Consider the following 24002-nt stretch of genomic DNA (forward strand, 5'->3'; position numbering starts at 1 on the left):
AAGAGCAAGGCAGACCTTTCCCTCATCTTAACTGATGAGCCAAAAGAGCTGCATGTGCCTCAGTTTACCCTAGATGATAATGAGGGAGGAAAAGTCTACTCACCATTAGGGACTGCATAATCAGCAAGGAAAGAAAGCAAGTGTAGGTCTCTAGTGTAAAAGCTTTGAGGACATGTGAGGCCAGCCCTTGATGCCCATGGATCTATCTTGAACCCTCTCAAGTGCCTCACACCCAAGATTACCTTTCGCCAAACCATCTAGGAAGTAGCATCCCTTTTTTTTTGTTTTGTTTTGTTTTGTTTTGAGAAAGGATTAATATCTTGGCTTCAGCTCTCACATTAGATGACAGGAAGAAGAAGAGAAAACCAAGTCTTAGGACAGAGAACCTCATTCTTCTCATAAGGAGAGCAAACCTTGGAAGAAGATTCTGAGGCCTCAGCTTCTTCCCACACTACTTCCCAAGTATGTCCAGCTCACCCTTGATCCCCTACTTACAGATCCTGAACTGTGTCAACCCTGACAATGAGAACAGCCCAGAGATACCGGTAAAGGTGTTAAACTGTGACACCATCACTCAAGTCAAGGAGAAGATCCTCGATGCAGTATATAAGAACGTTCCCTACTCCCAGCGGCCAAGGGCTGTGGACATGGACCTGGGTAGGAAGCCTGGCCTTGGAATTGGAGGGCAAGAGGGAAACATGGCTTGCCAGAGAGATGGCTAGGGAAAAGGGATATGAAGTTCTGCCTTGTACACAGCTCCCACTGGAGCATGACTAGTTTCTGGCCATGAGAAGTTCTTCTTTCCTAGGCTTTGTCGACTCAGATGTGAGTCTCTTACTCATCAGCCTCACCCTGCCCCCCTTTTGGATGTCTCTAAGCTCCACACTGACATCAGCCAATGGGGACAAGGTTACTAGATCTCTAGAGGACACACAGACAGGGTGACCCTGACTGCCCCCGCCACTCTCACTGCCGCCCATACCATCCTTTCTACCCAGAGTGGCGCCAAGGTCGGATTGCCAGAGTGGTGTTGCAAGACGAAGACATTACCACCAAGATAGAGGGTGACTGGAAGAGGCTTAACACGCTGATGCATTACCAGGTGAGGGCAGGCCCTCCCTGTGGCCTTCATCCCCAAGAATGTCCCCTTTTCTCTCTGTTAGAAGGCCTCCAAAGCCAAAAAAGTACTTTCCTCTCTCCATTTTCTTCTTCTGTGGGTCTGGAACAGGGACGCTCAACTGTGGCTGCCCATTTGATTAACTGGGGGAACTTACAAAACATGGGCTCTCAGAATAGATCTAACTGTCTGGGCTCCAGAAAGGTGCCTTGTGCTCATTTCTCTGGCTTCTTCCTAATGCCACTGGCTCTCTGGCTTGTAGCAGAATAGGGCACAGACTTGTCTTCAGCCCCGAAGATCCATAGTAGCTGGAAATGTTACTTAAGTGCACTTTCTTTTTACCTGTATGGGATACCCCAGCAGGTGTGTAGATTAGATTCAGCATAGAAAGTGACAAGGAATATATGTTTGTAATACTGCCAGACATGAAATGAACAATCATAAAAATTCCAGCAAATGAATATAAGCATCTACTCCACCCTGCTTTTGTCCCATGGGAACCACTCACAGCTTGGGGGTCTCTGTAAGATTAAGCACAGGTAGACAGATTGGGATTCAGGAAAAGTACTAAAATAGGAGCTAGAAATGAGAGACACCGAGGAAAATTAAGCCAACCAGAAGAAGTGCCTCAGGCTATAAGACCCAAGGGACTGTTTGATTAATAATATCCTCCTATGTGCCTGGCTTACAAAGAGAGGCCTGCAGAGGGGCTGACTGACTGGCGAGGCTGAGCTACCAATGACCAGCCACTGGGAGGCCCTGGAGTTGGCCAAGTGCCTCAAAGCACAAAAGAGTCTCGGGGCACTGGGGATACCCCAAAGTATTCCTCCCAGCACATCCTCTATGCTGCACCTAGAGCTCAGCCCCAAGTGAGGGAAGGTGTGTAAATAAGAACTGAGGCTTTAAAGGTGTATTGTAGCCTAACACCCACTGTGGTGATGGGATTCTATAATTTCTCCCAACCTTGAGCTATTCATCTGTTCACTGGAGCTAACACCTATGACAAGGGAAGGCATGAAGGTAGCTGGAAGAATCAGAAGCAAGTGCACAAACTCAACATTTGCACTTACATACAAACAGGAGTAATCAAATCACTCCATGTTAATTCACACATGTAAACACACATACACAACAATCTTTACATGGTAAGTACATCCAGAACAATTGTAATGAACCAATTAGAGGTGAATGAGAAAGTGCAAAAGAGACTAAATCTGTGCCACCAAATCTTCTGTTCCTGAAGGGCTTGCTTAGGACCTTTGCTTTCATCCATCTCTGATACCTTAATGATTGTTCCTGGGTTACCCATCTTGTGACTTCCAATAGGATTAGAATATCCATTTCTTATTGTGTTCCTTTTACAAAACACTTCCAATTCCTTCATGTCATTTATTGTTCATATATTTCTTCATTCCTCAAATATTTACTGAGTGCCAGGCACTTCCTACACTCTAGTTCTGAGTGACAAGGGCAGCAGGGAATCTTCCTTCCTTTGAGAGATGATGAAGATGGTGTTATTATTCAAATGGCAACATGAATACCAACACATGCTGAGTGCTCACTTGGTACCAGGTACTTCACCAGCCTTTATGTGTCTTAATTTCTTTAATAATCATCACAACAGTGATTACCAGACATGATTATTATTCTCAGTGACAAATGAGACAACCAAGGCTCAGAGGGGCTAAGTCATTTCACTGGTAAGTGGTGGCAGAGCTGAGGTCAGATTCAGCCAGGTATTTTGAGCTTGGGTTTATACCACCTATTGACTAAAAGAGAGAAACAAAACAAAATAAAATAGGTGGGGTAGGGAGAAAGAGACAGAGTAAGAGAGAGTGAGAGACAGAGAAACAAAGGGGGAAAGGGATCTTTAGTAACCAACCTTGGAATTAGTCATGTTAGTCACCTTATGAATTTCCCTATAGATGACAACAAACCATAAATACTGTCATCTGTCCTCGCTGGGTGTATAAACTCCCACCCTTGCCCAGCTTTCAGAGGAGCATTTCTGGGTGGCTGGTGGCAAGAATTCTTGAGAGATAGGGGTAATGCCCCTTACCTCTCCTCAGTCATGGATTAAGTGCTGATAGTACAAATAACTGGCAGATCCAGAGCTTCTCCAGCCAGGAGGCGAACGCTGGCACCTCTTGGGAAGGACGGTGGCTGCACAGGGCTCAGGACCCAAGAGCTTCGCCCGCTCTGCCTTCTCGCTAACTTGCCTGGACCCCTGCAGAAGAAAATCATCTTAATTAACCAGGAAAGGGGTAAAAATCTGCCTGGGCTTCTGTGGATTTATAAGGAGGGTAAAATTAAACACCACCACTAAAGCTGGCTATCAGGGAATCTCGTTAACACTAATGTTCATTTATAGTTTGACTTCTCAACATTTAATTCTTTTTTGGTGAGAGAGAAGAACTGACAATTTAAGGCCCAGAAAGATGGTTTTATGGCTGGTGAGGCTATAAATCAAACTTACAAAGTTCATAAAAATTGTTAAAATAAAAAATGGTTTAATAGGAATGTTTTATGGCCCATAACATTATTATAGCTGTTTTATTCCCTCTGCGTTAGGGGTTTAATTGGATCACCACAATTCTGGGGATTCTCCGTTTTTATTAGATGGAGGGCAATCTTAAATCAAGATGGCCCCAAATGTCTTCTCTATGGCTCCTCATTCATCAGCCCTCCCCCAACTGCCGGTGCTAGGCCTGGCATCTTCTCAGAGGACAGGGCAATGTGCCATCTTTCTCACAGCTTCCCAAGGGCAGATGTCCTTTTGGTGAAACTATTCAAGGTGGCCAACACATAATACAACACAGGCCAGGAGGAAATTGGAGCCAAAGGAAAGATGGGGCTTAGACCAATGTGACTTGTAATAAAATCCAAAATCAGGAAATATAATGAGGAGACTGTGTACTCTGGAGACGTACAGGTCTGAAGAAAAATATCAATTCCTCAGTATATTAATGACAAGAGCTTGAAGCAGTGACTTAGCACACCCCCCACTTCTGTTTTCTCATCTGTAAAATGAAAATAGTCATTCATAACATGAGATGATGGGATGCTGAGCTAACCCTTCTGTCCAATAGAAATAGAATGCTAACTACACATGTGATTCTAAATTTTTCATTAGCTCCACTAAAAAGCAGAAACAGACTGTTGAAATAATGTTAACAATGTACTTTATTTAACTCAGCTTAAAAGAATTAGCCCAATGTATAATCAATATAAGACTAATTAATGACATCATTTATAGTCTTTCATTCAAACTAGTATTCTGAAATCGTGTGTGTGTGTGTGTGTGTGTGTGTGTGTGTGTGTGTGTGAGAGAGAGAGAGAGAGAGAGAGAGAGAGAGAGAGAGAGAGAGAGAGAGAGAGAGAGAACTCAGATGCCTAGTTGAGACTGGCTACATGTCAGGTGATCTAGAGACATAAAAGGCATGAATGGTTGTGGTAATATTTCTGAACTTGTACTAACCCCACACTCCCTAGAAGTACTTAACTTCTCAAGACACCTGAATTCCACCATGTTGTCCTTTTGTGCCCATCTTAGGTGTCAGACAGGTCAGTGGTTGCTCTGGTACCCAAGCAGACCTCCTCCTACAACATCCCCGCTTCTGCCAGCATCTCCCGGACATCCATTAGCAGATATGGTAAGCAGCCAGAATGCAATTGGGAAACTCAAGATCTAGGCTTCTGTGACCCTCAGGGAACACCTGCTCCTGCCCTTGTCAGGAAGCCCCTGTTGCTGCCACACCTTTACACAAAGGTACTGGCTCACCTGCCTCCTTCCTAAGGAGTCCTAAGGGCCATGTGTCTCCTTTGAGAAGAGGTAGCAGGTAGCACCACAAGCCCTTTCGTTGTTGTCTATGGCCAGTAAGGAGTTGGAGTAGCCTAGTACAGCTCTTTTCTCAAAAGTGTCTTAGTTTGTACACAAAATTGATCATTCTTTCCTTTCCACTCTCAGTCTCCTTGGGGCAACATGATTCATTCTCTCTTATTTTGTTTGTTTTGGTTCCATGTACACTCAAAGGCACTAGACAGCCCACCTGAAAGAAGTTATAGGACTAAAACAGTAGCTCAAAAAAGGGTTCAGAAAATATATTTCAGGACCTGTTAACTACAAAGAGAATCATTACAAATTGAGCCCTTACTATCTTAACTTTCTAGGGTGCCTGTGCGTGTATATATATATAGTCGACATTTTACTTGATTATTGTTCATTGCTAGAAACATCAGAAGAGAGGGGACTCCCAAAATCTCATGGGTGTCTGAGCTCTTAAAATTTCTAAATCTTCTTTCTAGAAATAGATTGTAGGCTCCTCTGTCTAACTAAGGATCCCTAAAACTATTCATGAAATATATAGTCCCAAGAGTCCTTTCAAGGTGAAGCATGTTTATTCTAAGAAGATGCAGCAGTTGGGTGGGATTCCTAGAGGATGCTTCGAGCAGGAGGTTGGCCTGCCTCACTCTGGCCTCCTCTACCCTCTTCCAGACTCATCCTTCAGGTACACAGGAAGCCCAGACAGCCTCCGATCTCGGGTCCCCATGATCACTCCAGACCTGGAGAGTGGTGTCAAAGTGTGGCATCTGGTGAAGAACCATGACCATGGTGACCAGAAAGAGGGTGACCGGGGCAGCAAAATGGTATCTGAGATCTACTTGACCCGGCTTCTAGCCACCAAGGTAACTCCTGCACTACCCAAGCCAAGCTATTCCCTACACTTTGGCACAAACACCTATGCTACAGGTGCTTCCTGCCCATTCTCCTGCTGGCTTCCACTATCTCTGCTTTTTATACCTGTTTGCTAGTCCCGTGGGAGAGATAACAGAAAGGCCTAGTTCAACCATCAATCTAAGGAAAGACTATCCCTCCCGACCCATTGCATCTCAGGCTGAGAGGAGATAAAGGCAGCACACTCTAGCTTTCCCAGGAGAGAACAAACCAAGCTTTCAAGGATGCTTTACCTTAGAGCTCAGGCCGGATTCTAAATGCTTTCCTCACTGATCCCACTGCAGTGCTGCAGGGACTCGAACACAGTTGCTTAAAGCTCTCAGACTTTCTCCCGGATTGATCCAGAACAACTCTATCAGACTCATGTCTCCATTCTTGCTTTGTTAAATATGCCCAGTATATCAATAAGAGATAACCAAAAGACATCAGAGAAAGTCAGGAGTTATACTAGTCCCCAAAGTGTGTCTGGACCCAGGTCCAGGCTTGTCGATGACTCTAGAATCCATGAAGCCTGTGGATCATGGCTGTTCCTGGGTTCTCTTGAAGCTAGATCTGAAGCCTATGCTCCTGACACTGACACCTTAAAGCATCCTTCCTGTCAGACCTTCTCCTCCCCCAAGCCCTTACCAGGGGTCCGATTCCCTGAACACCCTCTGTATGTAGACTCTGCTGCCAGCCTGAGCCCTCTCACTCATTCTAGGAAATCCCATTTCAGAGCACTTCCTATCCTCCCATCAAATGCCCTGAGCCCATCCCTTCAGGGCATGCTGCCACAGATTAGAAGAGAGATTCCTTCTGTGGATTCCCAGACTTGTCAGTCCCTCCCAACTCCACAATATCCCATACAGTACCTACCTCATTCCTGCCCCTCCATCTGCACTCTTTTGCACTTCAGACAAATTTCCAAGGTAGGATGGATGCAAGACACCATCTGGCATGCCTTCTGCTGCCCTCTAGTACCCACCCACCATTTCACTGCCCCCCTTACTCCCACAGGGCACCCTGCAGAAATTTGTGGACGACTTGTTTGAGACCTTGTTCAGCACTGTGCACCGGGGTAGCGCTCTCCCCCTAGCCATCAAGTACATGTTTGATTTCCTGGATGAGCAGGCAGACAGACACAGTATCCACGACACAGATGTGCGGCACACCTGGAAAAGCAACTGGTAACCCCAGGGGAGCTCAATGGGGGTGCCACCTGGGGAGGCCCAGCACTCTGGGTGTTGGGGACCAGCAGAGACTAGAGATGGGAGGTAGCTGGGTCTCAGCTGGGACTGGGTGATCTGAGGGTCCTGGAACATATCACACATAACACAAACACACACACACACACACACACACACACACACACACACACACACACACTGCAGAGTCAACATCATCCTCAAGGCTGCCAAGTTTTTAACCACAGAAGCAATAGAAAAGATGTTTTGAAGGCATGATCCTTGTTCAAGACACTTCCACATCCAGATTAGTGGTGAGAGAAGCAGCCCCCGATAGCCCCTAGCATGAGCCCCACCCCCACCCCACCCCCAGCTTTTGAGCCTGGACCACAGACTATGTTAAAGACTAGCTTATCCAAGAGCCAGAGTCAAGAAGGCTTCCTCTAGGACAAAGGGGGAAGGCATTTGGATTGGGCAGGAAGCCCACGCAGCTGTCTAGAGTCAGCAATCCCCAGAAAACAGAGCTGACACAGATGGGCTCAGGCTGTTATTTGGAAATCAAAAGTCCTAGCAACCAGCAAAATACTTTGAAAGAGCCAATGGGGTCTTGGAATAGACCTTCATTCTCTTGGTGTTGTGGCCACTGGGCCCTCCTCATCTGCAATTTTTGGTCACAGTGGAGTGACATGGAGAGGTTCAGTGGCAGTAGGTGAAGAACATGCAGTAAGCTCCACCAAAGCAAGTCCATGGCATCCCCTCAGCTTTGTAGGATATCCAGCCCAGTACTGGGAATGGAAGTTGGGGGACATTCTCTGTGCCTTCTGGCTAGACTCAAGCAACAGTAATGCACCCTCCTCCCCCAGTGAGATAATGTGATTAAGCTGAGTCACGTGGCTCACACTTCATAGAGCAAATATCCAAGGGAAAGAACTTAAACGTGTCCAGCACTGCCAGAGGAGGACAGGACAGAAGAGCTGTGACAATGCTGGCTGAGGTGGCTCCTCCTAGGTTTCAAGAAAGGATTGTGGGTTGAGGACAAACAAAAATTACAAACAGAGGCTTGAGAGGGGACCGACACTGACATTCCCAATGTCTAGCATTAGAAAGGCACTTGGAAAATGTGGAGATGATGAAGTCATCAGAATGTAAAGAAAAGAACAGGGAAAGCTAAGGACAGTACTTAGGCTAGAAAGGCAAGCCCATGACAGAGTTCATGTCACACAAGCATCAGAAGAGTCAAGGCTAGAAGGCAGCTGGAGAACACAGACTTTGGAAAGAAGCAAAACAGTAGCTATGGAAGCTGTCCTGGTTTTGAAGGGGGGCAATGTTCGTACTGCCTTATGACCACAGAAACAGCAAAGGCTATTCCCCTCTGCAGTCTCCTAACTGCTGTTAGGTTCCTTTTGGGAAAAAATCAGAGCCACTGTGAGCCATTCTCTCCCAGAATGCCAAAAACATCTCCTTCCCTTCCCTCTGCCATGCCCAAACACAGAAAGCCCTGGAGGGGACCCCTGGAAGAAATACCCTCCATGAGGAGCCTGTCCTCTGACCCAGCCCTAGGAAGTGGCTCAATGGCCCACTGGATCCAGAGGGTGTGTGGTGCTCCCGCTGAAGCAGTGCTTGGGACTGCCTGCCTACTTCCTTCCAGTGGCCATGAGGACTGTGAGGCACTCTAGGAGCTTGATGGCTTTGTCTGAAGCCCTGGGAAAATTGTGTTCTCTGTAGTTGACCTTCCCTGGAGCACTGAGGCCTTGGGAAAGCTTGTCAAGAAGAAGCAGAACCTAGACACACCCACCCCTCAGCTATTAGGGAGCAGAACCAATGCCCTGGTGTGACAAGACCAAAGTCCCTTTGCTTTGTCCTACAGCCAGGAACAGCATAAGCTGAGTAACCAGCCCTTGCTGGGCCAGTTTCTGAGTTCGTTCCCTTCTCTTTTAGAATGGAACATCTGCTCTACCATTCAGCAGTAAGGGAAGAGTTTTAGTAAGGGGCAATGTCAAAGTATATTCTTCAGGGTACTCTGCCTTTTCCTACAGCCTCCCTCTGCGATTCTGGGTGAATGTCATCAAGAACCCTCAGTTTGTATTTGACATCCACAAGGGCAGCATCACAGATGCCTGCCTCTCTGTGGTAGCCCAGACCTTCATGGATTCCTGTTCCACATCAGAGCACCGTCTGGGCAAAGACTCACCTTCCAATAAGTTGCTCTATGCCAAGGATATCCCCAGTTACAAGAACTGGGTAGAAAGGTCAGTATTTCCCCTAAGACACATACTGTGGGCATCTAAGACACCACTGAAGACCAGGACTGTCCATGACCACTGAGGACCAGGACCTCATACCCCCTATGTTGTGGTAAGGAAGGAGAATTTGTGTCCTGGGAAGTCTGATAATTATCACCTTTTATTATATCACACATATTAACATTTACTGAGCATGTAAGAATTACTGTTATAAGGATTTTGTATGTTGTTTCACAGAAATGTCCAAATGGACAGTTGTAAAATAGCTGCTATGATAATCCCTATTTTGCTAATGAGGGAATGAGACACAGAAAGTCTATGTAACTTGCCCAAGGTCACCAGCTAGCAGGTTGAAGAGCTGAGAAGTGAACACAAGGAGTTTTGCCAGAGTCTTAACTACCCAGGACACTGCAGCTCTTAGCTGGCTGAACTGTCCTGCAGAAACTTGGATTGCACCCTAGACTCAAACTTCAGCTTGAGGCAGAGGCCACAGTAGAGACGAGGTGAAAAGAAGGAGCAGTGGGGACCTCTGGTTCTCATGACCTGGGTCAGGGTTGGTATTGGTAGAGGTTTGCTCAACCCTCATCATGTGCCTGTCCTGTCCATGGCAGATACTATGCAGATATTGCCAAGCTTCCAGCCATTAGTGACCAAGATATGAATGCCTACCTCGCGGAGCAGTCCCGCCTGCATGCCACAGAGTTCAATATGCTGAGTGCCCTCAACGAGATCTACTCCTATGTCAGCAAGTATAGTGAGGAGGTAAGACAGGGTCTCAAGGGCAGAGACCAACTCACAGCTTGATCAAGGTCTGAAACAACAATAGGGGTCACTTTTAAAAATCACAATGCATAGTCATAGTCATTGAACCCCAAATCATCATCTTTTCTCTACAAGACAGCCCAACCTCCCCTGATTCATTGAATTCCTCCCTGTAAATTATCTTTTCTCACTCAAGTATTGTATAACTAATTTTATTCTTTCTTAAATAATAAATAGAATTATCCATTTGTGCTTGGACAGATCCTGTCAATCATTTTTCAGATAGACTGGTGGACTTTGACAAGAACAGAACTTAACCAGGAAGGTGACAGGCCATGCATTAGCACTGAACCTAAAGAAAGTAGTAGCAAAATAATAGTAGCCCACAGTAGCTGTTACATATGCTTTGAGCACATGAGAGCTCTATGTACATGCATATATTCCTGCATGTGTCTGTAAATGTGTGATCTGCATGATGATTTTGTGGCATGCCACCCATATGACAGTGGTCCCACCAGAGTAAATAGAGCTGAAAAATTCCTGTGTGACCTCAGAGCACCCATGAATCTATGGCCATGCTTCGTAAATGATTCTACCAAACTGCTGGTTATGCAGCTTACAAAACTAGGTACAGTCTGTGCTCTTAGTAGTAAGGAACTGTGTAACTAGTGCATAAACTGTGTTTACTATGCTACACTTTTATTGTTGGTTTAGAGCATACTCCTACTTGTAAAAGCAGATTCATACATTGCATATGTGTTCTCCTGTACTTGATTCAGAGTGTGAGTACTCTGAGCTATTTTCCTGCTGACAAAAATCACGTAAGGACTCTTTTCTTAGAAAGTGTCCTGGTGGCTAACTAAAGCATGACTATGCATAGATCTATTCATTTAATTATGCCAGCTATTTGACATTACATTCCTAAAGGCAGAATGGAAAGGTTGAAGGATAGGTGCTGGGTTGATGACTCCAGAAAGTTGTGCCTTTGAGGCTGAGTCTTGATTCACCTGCCTTTGTTTTGCCCCCCAGCTCATCGGGGCACTAGAGCAGGATGAGCAGGCCCGGCGGCAACGACTGGCCTACAAGGTGGAGCATCTCATCAATGCCATGTCCATCGAGAGCTGAAAGGAGAACCTCCTGTTCCTGGAAGAGGGACCCAGACAAGCTATCACACTGGTGTCTCAAAACGAAGGATGGGACAAGAGAAGGGTATCAAGCCCCAGAGCTGGCTGCCTACTGAAACCTCATGAGGGGAGAGGGAAAGGCTCCTCTCTCAATGCCAGCCACGTTTTGTCACAGCCAGTTCCTGCCAGAAGGACAGTGAACACCACCCAATCGCAGTGTGAGCTCAGGACACCACGGACAAGGAGGAGGAAGCCCTTCAAGCTGAGAGGCTTGAACCTGATGGTTCTGCCTCCGTGACTGCTGCTTTGCATGAAAACTCACTTGATGTATATTGGGAAATAATGAGAACTTTATTTAATTTTTTAAGAAAAAGGGAAAAAACAGAAATAAAACAAAACATAAAGCCTCCCTGTCCAACCAGTCCAACTTTTGTTTAATCTGATTTCTGCCCCCTTCTCAGTAACATCTCTCCTTCCTTCTGTAACATCTCTTTCTCAATGTCAGAAAATGCCTGAGAGATGCTGAGAAAAAACAGTATGGAAATGTCCTCCTCTCCTTTGAACTAAAAGGAAAAGGAGGAGAGGGAAGAAGGACCACAAGCTCATACTGAACATTTGGCCAACAGGCCAGGAAGGCCTGGATCCCACCACAGCCAGAAGAGCCTAGGAACTGCTGACCTTTGTGGGAATCGTGAAAGCTCATCAGCTCCACCTTAACAGGCAGCCACTTTCCATGCTGCACCCTTGTGTATCCTCACCTCCTGAGAGGAGGAATGGACCCACTGAGGACCCGTAACTGTGGGTACATCTTTCGTTTGTTTCATTTAATCCCAAACCTCAACAAATGAGGAGTTGGTCTCTGGTACTTTTCATTTTTGGTTTCCCTAGAGTTGATATCAGAAATGGGAGAGGTGAGCCTCTCCCAGACCAGCCACCTCCTCCCTGAGAACTCTGAGCAGAGCCCCATGTCAGCCTCTGTCATAAGCCAGTCACACAGGGGCTGTACAAACCAGGCCTTTGAATGGGGAACATAGGTGTTTGACTTTGGATTTCACCCAACCACCCACCAGTTTACGGCAATTAAAAAGAAAATAAACTCAAATACTGTTTACAGTAAGCAATACTTGAAGAGTATAGGTTTAAGATGCAGCAGTATTTATTATTATACTTTCTTTTCTCTTGTGCCTGGAGCGGGGAGGCCAACCTTCACTCATATCCAGAAGCTCCTGACCATCTGAGCACAGTGCATTTGCCTGAGTAGAAATGACTGGTGTCCCATCATCTCTGCCATCTCTGTCTGTCATGGATCCATGGATTTGAAAGTGGATAGCTTCCTTAGAGGGCACCTGTCCGTCCCTCTGTCTCCTGATACTGAATGCCATAGATGGCCAGATTTCCTGAGTATATCTTCCAAGCAGAGGCCAAGGCTCCATTCTTGGGTCCAGAGGCAAGCTCTGTGGTAGCGGGACAAGAAATTCAGCTGGTAAGCCCTCAGGGAATTCAGTCCTCCTGCCTTGGTATGTCCCCAAGCAGCCAACTCCAACAGCTTTGCAAGCAGCATCTGTCTCAAAGTAGGAGGACAAGAGGAAGGCAAAAGTTGGCACAGGAAAAGGCCGAAGAGATCTCCCATTCTTGCCTTGTGCTTTTCAAGAGGTCAGGAATGCCAGGCTGTAGGGCTGGGAAATAAGACCAGCTACCCTGAGAGAGACCAGACCTGGGTTATTTCTTTCACAATTAACCCAGGCCTCAACTTATACCTCCAGTTAATTCCAGTTTCTGAGACTCTACTGACCAGATGTGACTCCCAGCACAGTCAGGAAAGGAAGTCAAGAAGGTGGCTTCCAGTCTATGTACATGTCTTCAGATGGCTGTCTCACACACAGCAGATGCTGTCAGGGCTGTTCAGCTTGTATCTTCCCTGAATGCAGCTGACAATGGAGAGAGAAAAGTGTTCAGCAAAATACTCAGGAAACTTGCTGATTTTATGATGATTCACAACCAGCCATGCCAAGGCCACTTTTCTTCTGATAATCTACTCATGTTAAAGTTTTTCAGGGTCATATTAATAGCCTGGAAAAAATACTAGTGACTGGCCTTCCACACTAAGCCAAAGTGTTTGCTCTTCACAGCACCCAAAGCTTATCATCTTAGAGCCTGTAATTTATGAGAATGAAGGAAGTGATGTAGTCAAAACAAGAATATGAACAGAAGACTGCACTACCCAGGACAAACTCCAGCCCACCTTATTTTCCATTCCAGTTCAGTTAAAGGCTTTCTGAGCAGCTGCTACCATTCAGGCTGATGTCCAGAGTGTCATTTCATCAAGAAGCAAAAAAGCAAAATGTTTGACATCTTTCAATAGCACCCAAACCTTCCCTAGTGTGCCTACCTGTCTCTCACAGCAGCCACTGATAGTATCCACTCACTGCCTCTGGCATGCTTCACTGAAGATGTTTGGAGAGTATGGAGCGAATGATGGGAGAGAGCAACTCAAGGAGTGTAGCTGAAGGGAGCAGGGCCAGCACGAAGGGTGGTCTAGCCACTTTACTAAGGGTTCCACGAGTTGGACAACTTGGGCTGAAAAGAGAAGTAGTCAAGGGGCATGGTTAAGAATTAAGGAGGGCCGGGCGTTGGTGGCGCACGCCTTTAATCCCAGCACTCGGGAGGCAGAGGCAGGCGGATCTTTGTGAGTTCGAGGCCAGCCTGGGCTACCAAGTGAGTTCCAGGAAAGGCGCAAAGCTACACAGAGAAACCCTGTCTCGAAAAACCAAAAAAAAAAAAAAAAAAAAAAAAAAAAAAAAAAAAAGAATTAAGGAGGAAAATTCAGCGGGAGACAGGCCAGGCCAGGATGGTGAGTGATTGCAGAGTCTTGTTTTCATTCTAGCTTTCTACCTATCCTTCCACTAGCTCTTTGTTTTTATTAATTAATAGAGTCTATTCCCTAGGGAATGGAGATGAGAGGAGGTTGATTGGTCACTCTTCTTGCTATTATCCAACTTGAGGATATTTTGACCTTTTGTTTAAAAAGAAAAAAAAAGTATTAAAGCTATAGCCCTTCCCCAAAAGAAGCCATTTATCTTTGGCATGAAGTCTCTCTTAGGCCTACCCAGCTTTACTTTATTTCATTGATCTACACAAAAGCTAATTCTCTAGGAAAGGAACAGGATTGTAGAAGGTTTGAAGACAGAATTCTAGAGGACTATAGGGAGACATCCTTCAGCTGGATCTGGCACCACCTCCTGCCTTCTGTGTGGGTCAGGCACTTCTGTGTCTGATGTTCTACCTCTTTCCATGGTTTGACTCTCAAAACCCCTTCTGATCCCCTTCTCTTTAAAGAGTGCACTGATTCAAGTCATGGGCACACTGTGATCTGACAAAAGGAGGGGACTGTGTCCTGCATTAATTCATTTGGAGAATGTTCATAAGTAGTAATCATCTGCCAGGTTCTTAGAGCTTCTGAAAAAGAGGGTGAATAAGGCCAAGAAGATCCATCTTCCAGCAAATGCATCTTCTCCAAGCTGCTAGTTCTGCCACCAATACAGCAGGACTGTTCTTCCCACCTTTCCCAGAAGAAAGCACCAGGTGCATAGAAAATGAGGCGCCATGAAGGAAGAAGGCTGGCCCACCCAGACACCTTACCTCATCCTGGGAGCAGGCCCCCTAGCAGTGAGATCTGCTCTCATTTCTACTGCCACCAGCTCTTTAGTCAGCACAACTTTGTTGCTTAAGCTCCTGTCCTTTCAATTCCACCAAAATGAGGATAAAAATGAGTAGTTAAGGCCCCTGGCCCTGCTGATCATGAGATAGAAGCAATGGTGGCTGCACACGTGGTCTGACACAAGCAGAGAAGGCAGGAGGCTCCTAGCCACCCAGTTCCAGGTACTGCACAGCTGCCACATCTGTAATCTCATGTGCTGCCAGCAGCTGCTCTAAAAAGGGTTCCAACCACATTGTGTCATGACTAAGAGTCCTGCAACCTGGACACAGACAGGAAAGACCTGAGATACAGAGGGCTATGAGGGTGAGGAAATGCAACGTGGCTCCAGGGACCCAGGGCATGAGGAAGATCTTATGATGGGAGGGGGCCTTGGAAAAGACAGTCAGGTCCTCCTGATGCCTTGTCTCAGGAATGTTCTTGGAGAAGACAGTGGCATCATATTCATAACTCCACATCTCTTTTCCTTCTATCTTTTCTGCTTATTTCCTAGAGTGAAGATTTAGCATCTGAGGCCCAGTGATGCTTATCATGAAGGGTAAAGTTTCTGTTGGCACTTTCTAGTCACTCCAGGGAATGTCCTAAGAGATGATCAAAGCCAGTGCCTGTCAGACAGGCCTCAACACAATAAGCAAACTAGAGATTCTCCTGTCTTGCACAGACTCACAAGTCACTCTCCTCTCCCATACCATCCCCCTAGACTGAGCTGCCTCTATGCTGCCTGTACCATAGGGCCCCGGTGAAGGAACTGAGAAGCTTCTTCTAGAAATAAGTCAATGTCATCACTCTAACATTCTTGGTCTCCATTTTGGCATTCAAGCATAAGGAAGTTTGGTCCCCACCAAACAGGACCAAATTTCCTGAATGTATGGGAAAGGGACAAGCTCTTTATACAGGCACAAGGGCCTTGAGCCCAGCTGCCTCTCCTCATTCCTTCCTACTCAGACCCCTCCTCATGACACACTGGAATCTGTATTATATCTATTTTTAAGAAAGTACAATGCTGGTTGTCTGGTTTTATTGTTTTTACAGGTGTTACAAGATAGTAATAAAATGAAGTATTTAAAATGTTCCAATAAAGCGGGGTTTTGTTATCTAATATATTATCATGTACCTATTGTAAATATGAAACTCCTATTTTGCAAGCCAAGGACACAATTTGTACTGTTGTTATATATAAATAAAGATTACTGGATTTAAAAAAAAATCTCCTTAAATTTTCAAATAAACATAGTTGTTTGGCCACACAGGTACAGAACAACTTTGGAACTATATAAGAAGCAGATATTCAGAAAGATCAACTGAGTTGTTTTGAATGAATCTGAGAAAACTCCGTGGAGCCAGCGCTCATTAATGTCTAGCCATCTTCACCATACACTTGCATGCACGGTCTATTCCAGTCATACCAGTGGGTGAACACTGCCCCCTAGCCCCAGGACCTCAGAATACAGCTTGCTCTAGGGAGGCTGGGCTGCTTCCAGAGTCAGTTCTGAAAACAGACCCCCTAGGACCAGCCCTTCCTAAAAGCACACTCAATCGTGGATTAAGTGCTAGGATGAAATGGGGATGAGAGAAGCATGGCCCTTGCCCCCACTGCTCTTGAGATGATTCTGAAAGAGACTTAGGACTTTCAGCTAGGCATTGAGAAAAGTCAATTGAAATTCATTTTTGCTTCAGAAATTAAAAGTGAACAAAGTAGAAGATGGTGAGTACTTTATGACCCAGCCCAGTGGAGGAATATAAAGACAGCCCTCGATTGGGAATAGAGGAAATAGAGCTCAGAAGCAGGAGAACTTCCACGGTTCTGGAATGAGGCTGAGGGGAAGAAATCTTTGGACTCCCTCTAAACTAAGGGTGATATGCCCCTCCCTTCTGCTCTTACTTTCCTGTTTTTATCCTGCTATCTAATGGCATTTGACATTTTTACCGTCTTACTGGTGACTGTGCACAGCCAAGTGCACACAGAAGTTTCCAGCCCTTTTCTTTAGACCACAGAACCAGGAGGATTTTCTGGTGAGCAGGGTATTCCTGACTTCTACCTTCAGTCCAGTAGGGACAGCCAGTACACACAAAGGAACCTGGTACTCATGAAACAAGAGCATGTTAGTGTAGAGATATTCTTACATAATTATATATGCACATGTATAGTATATACTAGAGTTGTAGAAAAGTTATACAGTCCAAAAAAAAGAAAGAGAAAAAAGAAAAGGAGACAGAATTTTATCATGTGACCCAGTCTGGCCTGGAACTCATGGTTCTTCTGCCTAGAATTCCTGAGTACTTGGATTATAGGTGTATACTACCACAACAGGTTCAAATAAATAATTCTTGAGGTTTTCTACCCAGTACTCAACAACCCCTAATATTTTAGTGTATTTGTATATACCCCTACACATCATCTCTCATTCTCCTCTCCATCTCCCCCAAAGTGGGAGGAGAGTACAGTGCCAGGGCCTGGGTGGAAATAATGCACTGTGTTCAATAGCGCGGCTTGTCTAAGAAGCATATCCCCATTTTGCTAACATTAAGTCATCTTCTGCTTCTCTCTGAGATGCAAACCCAGAGCAAGGTTTCTCTGCTCCACCATGGCTATGAAGATGTGTCTATTTCTCTACAAAAGCAATAGTGTGGCCTTTGTGAGTTAACACTGTCAGATGGGGCAATTAGATAACACTAGCTTCTGTTACTGCCTGACCACAGCCTGGCTTTGCATCTCAATGACTAGAACTCACTTTCAACTGTGGTTGTAGTTTTCTCAGTGTGATTTTAATATGTCCAAAGCTGGTGGGCTGCCATGAAGGCAGTTTGTCCAATTGCCCTTAAAGGAACTACTTTAAAGGACAGTTTCTCATTCAAGGCTGCCAGGTATGAGGCAGGTCTGATAAAAAGACTTCCTACTGACAATTTTTAATCATTCATATTCAGCACCAAAAGAGTGTTTACAATCAAGATTATGGAAAGCTCAACGCAGAACTAGCAATCCTAAAAGCATTTATATTACTTAGTATTTAACAATACTTCACAGTGTTAACTCTAGCCTCAGTGCCCCAAGATGACACAGATCCTCCTCATCTGTTTCAAAAGCATTTCAAAATATGAAAAATACAAAGTAAACAAACAAGCAAAAACAAGCACCTAAGGTCAGAACTAGGGTGCTTCAATCCCTAGCTCAGGCTATATCTTCTTCAAAGGAAGATTCTAAAAACAACTTTTTATACTATTCTATTTCCCATGTCCCCAAACCCAAATCTCTTAAATCAAATTGTCTTCTACGACATTTGCAGATTTATGAGTATTGTAGGAGATAGATTAAGAACATAGACAATGGTGCTACCAAAAACTCTGGAGCAAACTCACTAGGAGAGAGTGGGCTGAATTCTTTTCCTGAAGCCAGTCTCCTTCAAGTGTTCAGTTAACTACTTAAATTATATCTGCAATTTTCTGAGTACTTCACTTACTTTTCAAGTTTGTAAACCTGTGCATCAGCAGTTCTAGATTACTAGTGAGCACCTCTCTGAGCTATTACAATACATAATGGATTTTAAATGTAATAAAAAGCTTGCCTAAAATGTCTCTATTCTTTTGGCACTTCTTGTCAGTTTTAAAAACTGTATTATTAAAAAATAAATGGGACCTGTGAGATGACTCAGCAGGTTTAAAAAAAAGCACCTGCCACACAAGCCTGTCTTATGACCTCCATGTGTGTATCTTGGTGCACACACACACACACACACACACACACACACACACACACACACACACTTGTATTTACACATGTCATACACATACGCACTGCCAGTAACAAAAATAAATAACAATAAATTAATTTAAGAGGAAATAGTTTATCTCCCCTCCCTATGACCAGATCCTTTGCTTTTGGTCTGCTCATGCCCACTCAATACTACTCTCAATATGACTTTCAATTAAACTATGGATTGTTACCCTTTGGGGATGTCATGTACAGTTCATTAAAAATCTGAATGAGGAGAATTATGTTAATAAAGCTCTCTGAACACATAGTAACTTCAAGTGGAGAAAAGCAAGCTTCAGTGTAACCAATGATTACATGAGCAGAAATGTGACTGTGTGCACACAATTTGTTGACCAAAATGACAGATAAATTTAACTTATAATCAGTAGTATTCAATAAATGAGGGGTAGTTTTTTTAATTCTAGCTTTTTTGTCATCTTAGCCACTGTCTTGGACAGAAGTAATCAACTCCACAAGATTCTTTATTACACAATGTGTTTTTCCTCTCCCTTATTCCAACCAGGCCTTTACTTCTGTTTTCCATCCTTACCATACAAGTGATCTCCCAATACACACTCAGCTGTGGAACTCAGCAGGATAGACAGTAGCCAGGAAGGAGGAAGAGATGGAAGGCAGAGTTTCCACGTCAGTGAAGACTGTTGACCTCACTTGTCTGGGTGGTGAAATGACCTGGGCTGTGGTTCAGGTGAACAGCCTCGAATATCTAAACCTGACTTTACCAGATTCTACACCAAGGAGAGTGGGGGTTAGAATCCTCAAAGCTCAAGGAGCCCAAACATTCACTTGAAGTGATAAATCCACAGTCAGATGAATACTTGGAGGAGGGACATGCCCAGAGTTCCAACCACATGTGGCACAGAGGTTTGAAATTCAAATAGTGGGGTTGAGAAATGGACTCTGCCATGTAGGAGCTAGGTAGTGTTTTGTACATTTCCTACTCCCCCTAAGGAGAGCTTCTGTTATTAAATGCAATCAGTATTGACTCAAGTAGCGACACTGAAAATTAGAGGTGATGTACATAATACCCTATGGCAGGCCTGGTACCAAGCAAGCACTTAAGAAAAACAGAGGTCTTTAGTTCCTAATTATTACCCTACATCACCCTTGAAATGCTTGGCCTCACATTCTTCCCTGGGGGAATATGAGCTTAGTGTTCTCTCATAAAAGCATATCTAGCTGAGCTGAACGAGGAAAGGGCAGAGCCAGCATAAGAATGTTCTGAAGACAAATCTGGGAACCTGGCATTAAACTGCTTGTCAGTTCCCTGGGTCACTAAAAAGCATCTGACTGTAAGTGAGGAGTACTGACACATTCTTGTAGCCCCAGCACAGGCAGGGGAGCTGTGAGTTAGAAGGCAGCATGGGCTGTATAGTTAGACCCCCACACATACAGACACAAAATAGCTTCTAAGACTTAAAGTCAGAAGATCATAGAGATAGTAGCACATCAATGCATTAATGTTTATTATAACACTATTTACAATAGCCAAGTTACAGAACCAACCTAGGAGTACAAACTCAGAAGAATAGATGAGTAAATTAAAAAAAAATTTGATCTGTATATAATAGAATTTTTCAGTCATAATTAACAAAATTACATCATTTGCCAGAAAATGGATGCAAGTGGAGACAACCATATTTAGTGAATTTAACTAGTCTAAGAAAGACAAATATTTTCTCTTTCATGGTTCCAAGATTTTATATAGTTATGTAGAATTATTCATACATACATTACATGAAAGTTGAAAAGAAACTGTATAGGGAATAAAAGCAATAAACATGAGAGAAGAATGAAGAGAAAAAGAAAGATAAAATGTATGAGGAATATACTTAAAGTAATATATATATGTATATATATCCATATGAGAGAAAGCTAAGCAAATAAAAGTAAGCTATTTAAAAAATAATAATAAAACTTTAGGTCACAGTGCTGATTATATTCAGGAAATGAATCCTGTTTGGGGAGGAAGCAGGAAGTAACTCCAGGGGCCATCTAGATGGGGTGGCCATACCCATATCAATGCAAAAAAAACCAGGCAATATCAAGTAGTGTACGTTAGACAAGATTATAACACAATGGTGGAACTAAACAGATTAAAGTAGATTCTGACACACATATAAGATAAGCACTGGTTGTGTGTTCTTAAAACCCTGGACAAAGACCAGCATTACTTCTAGAGTCTTTATTCTGTTCCACTGGTCGATGTATCTGTTTTTATGCTAATACATGTCACATTTTTATTAAAAAGAGAAGAAACTGGGGAGAAGAGGCAGTTTGAAAAAGAATCACCTTCGATCCTCATCTCATTTAATAGTGTACACTGAAATTTCAATTTAAATCAGAATTAACCTATAAAAACAACAACCCCTAAAGGAAACACCCAAAACTGTTATCTGCCGTCTCTTAATCACAAGACCAGATCAAACTAAGATGCAGTGACTTCAGGATGTAAGACACATACTAAACCAGTCCCTTACCAGACCCCCAGATAGAGTTGTCCCTCCCCACCCTCCACTCTCCCATCCCCCACCCTGCCAACCCCCCAACCCCCTACTTCCCACACCCACCCTACCCCCTGCGCCACAAACTGGGATCTAGGTAAGATAATTCTAAGGTTCCTTTGGAAGACATGTCATCAGGAGTAGTCTTTTTCCCCCTTAAAAACAAAGTAATTGTAAGAGATCTTTCCCCCAAAACATAAAAATATTACATTTCACATATAAACATGTCTATCATATTTTAAAATACATGGAAATATAAAGGTACAATAATAAAAGTATGTTTGTAGCTGAAGAACCAACTGAATGCAATAAAATAGCTCAGAATAGTCTACTTTGCATTAAAAAAAATTATCATGTTATAAAGGTGGCATCCAAGACAACATTCTTTAATAAACTTCTAGGATGAATGAGTAGCTATTCCAGGGGGAAATCAGATTAAATCCTCAGTTAGTAATGTAAAACAAAATAGACCTGAGATGAATTAAAGAATTAAAAGTTTAAAAAATGAAACCATAAAATACATAGAGTACAATATAAATTTGTACATCTATCTTAGCATGGAGATTATATTTCTAAGCTGCAAAGCAATTGGAGAAATCACAAAAAATTATGTTTGGCTGCATAAAAATTTGGAACCATCTCCATAAAAGAACATCCTAGAAAGTAAAAATAAATAGTAAAATCAACTTGAGAAAATGTTTGCAACAAAAACATCAAAAAGTTAATAGTCTTAAAATAAGAAATAGCATTTATAAATATAAAAAAACCTACTAACCCCCTCAAATATGCAAAGAACAAGAATAGGCTATTGGAATAAATACAAATGATGGTTTATTACAAAGCAATGTTGAAATGTTTTAGTGCAATCAATGTATGTGGAAAAAAGGCACAATAATGAAATATGATTTTTGCCCTTGCAAATAATAAACACTGGAAATATCAACACAGAGCAAAGACTAGGGAGAAACAGGCCTCTCACACACCTCTACCTTCATAATCATTTGCACTATTTCTGCAGTACAACAAGACAGTAAGTCCTAAGAATCTTTAAATGCCCATTTTCTTTGTTGAAATCATACTACTTCAGTTCTGAGCAAGTGAAAATAAGGATAAGCAAAAATTCCATCTTTTTGTTTCTAAGTAGTAAGCAGAAACAAATTAAATATCTGCCAATATGGAAAGTTAAGTAAATTATAGCATATCCACAAATGGGATATTATATTTTCTTTTAAAATTGTCCCTAAGGGATTGGTAATAATTTGTAAAGCTGATTACAGTATGTTAATCTGATATGAATAAGACAGTGGGGTCATGGGTGCATTTTGCTTCTTTCTTTATTTCTAACCCCCAGCTTTTACCAATTAATGACCAATATTTTTTTCTTTTTTGTGATGCAGGGTAGGAAATGAACCAGGACCTCATGCATGCTACACTGTTTCTCTACCATCAATTCCACCTCCCTCCAGCATGTCATTTTTAGGCAAACCTTACTCCTGAGCTCTGCTTCTTATAGCCACTCTTCAAGGATGGCAGGGTGTCATCTCCCACACCCACATCTCAGCAGACCCTCTACTCCCAGGTCCTAAACTCAGTCATGCTTTTTGTGATCTCTCTTCCTCCTCTAACCCTACATAATTGGAAGGGTGCACAGCCTCTCATAGTGGGAGCTTTGAAGGAAGCTACAGCCCCACAGGTCTAGCGCCCCCAAAGAAAGCAATATACCTAGACTTTGGCATGGTCAGAACTACCAAAGTCCTATCTGCATTCTGCCCAAGCACAAAATCTGGCTGATGGCCATGGACAAGTCTTCCCACTGAGCTGGCAAGGAAGTTCAGGAGAAACCTGTTCTGTCATGCTTACCCTTGTGTGTCTAAAGCCTGACAGAGAGAGAAGACAACAAATACTGAACAGATGAACAAATGCACAGACTGGCTGAAAGAAGTGACCACTGTGATGTAGAGATGAGTGTGAACAGTCTGTGTTTCCACAGCATTTCTGTTGACCAGAGAAGGCCTAATGCTGCCACTCCCAAAAGGCTGGGCAGCTGTGCTGTAGGCACGAACAGTTCAACCTTGCTTCTTTGAGTTTTCTCAGGTGGTCTGAAACACATGCATCTCTTTTTCCCTCGTTTCCTCTGAATCAACTCCACTACTGGTAAAAGGCAGTAAATTAATAACTACCCCCCCATTACATAAAGCCCAACTACTAATTAGCTCTATATCTCCCTGTTGCTGTATCACTTTGGGATTTTTCTGGGTGAAATATAAATAAGCCAATTCTATTAATAAGCTATTTGGACAAGGGAAGAACATATACTTCCGAGATCCCAGGGGGCCTGGAAACGGTTTAGTGGCCCATGGAGCAAGAGACTTGATTACAGAAATGAAGTACCTGCCTCTGTGCCTCCCTCCTAGAGAGTCTGCACTCCTAGCAGATTCCTCTAGTGGGCCCGGGGAAAGGGGGTGGCAAAGCTTTGTTAAGTTTAAAAATTATAATTTAGATGAATTTGTGCGTTCATTGGCCTGAGTGTGTCTCTGGAAAATAATAGTTAGTGGAGTAGAACCTGCTGCATTTCAGGGACTTTATTGTTTCCTTATAATTAAGTCCTGCACAGAAATCCAATTACAAATGTTCTCAATCGCCCTGTAGCTAAGTGCTAACAGAAGAGGGAGGAAGGCTTCTAGACTTAAATAACTCTGGATAAAAATTAATGCTATGGCTGTGTTGGCTAATTAAAAGTGCTGCCTCTATTAGTGGGCTTTTATATTAATAAATGACATTATTATTATCATATTCAACAACCAAGGCTCCTATCAGGTCTGCTCTGTCAGCCCCATTCTTGAAAGCACAAGTTCATTGGCCCCAGTACA

At 43.5% G+C, this 24002-nt stretch overlaps 1 protein-coding gene and 1 long non-coding RNA gene across 5 annotated transcripts in view; one reads left to right on the plus strand and one right to left on the minus strand.

The window, feature by feature from the left end:
- The window catches only part of Plxna2 (plexin A2), a 198767-nt gene extending 187205 nt beyond the window's left edge, over positions 1 to 11562 (plus strand). For all 4 annotated transcript variants that reach the window (XM_076548301.1, XM_006986754.4, XM_076548303.1 and 1 more), the window contains 8 exons: positions 498 to 657; positions 999 to 1102; positions 4671 to 4770; positions 5613 to 5803; positions 6849 to 7018; positions 9052 to 9264; positions 9870 to 10020; positions 11050 to 11562. In XM_076548301.1, the coding sequence (XP_076404416.1) occupies positions 498 to 657; positions 999 to 1102; positions 4671 to 4770; positions 5613 to 5803; positions 6849 to 7018; positions 9052 to 9264; positions 9870 to 10020; positions 11050 to 11145 (1185 nt within the window). In that variant the 3' untranslated portion in view covers positions 11146 to 11562. The remainder of the gene's footprint in view (positions 1 to 497; positions 658 to 998; positions 1103 to 4670; positions 4771 to 5612; positions 5804 to 6848; positions 7019 to 9051; positions 9265 to 9869; positions 10021 to 11049) is intronic.
- LOC121821423 (uncharacterized) overlaps positions 3225 to 24002 on the minus strand; it is a 65504-nt gene continuing 44726 nt past the window's right edge. Inside the window, exon 5 of the long non-coding RNA XR_006062254.2 lies at positions 3225 to 3344. This is a non-coding gene — a long non-coding RNA (uncharacterized LOC121821423). The remainder of the gene's footprint in view (positions 3345 to 24002) is intronic.

This window comes from Peromyscus maniculatus, chromosome 11, assembly GCF_049852395.1.
Source record: "Peromyscus maniculatus bairdii isolate BWxNUB_F1_BW_parent chromosome 11, HU_Pman_BW_mat_3.1, whole genome shotgun sequence".
In the NCBI taxonomy this organism is placed as follows: Eukaryota; Metazoa; Chordata; class Mammalia; order Rodentia; family Cricetidae; genus Peromyscus; species Peromyscus maniculatus.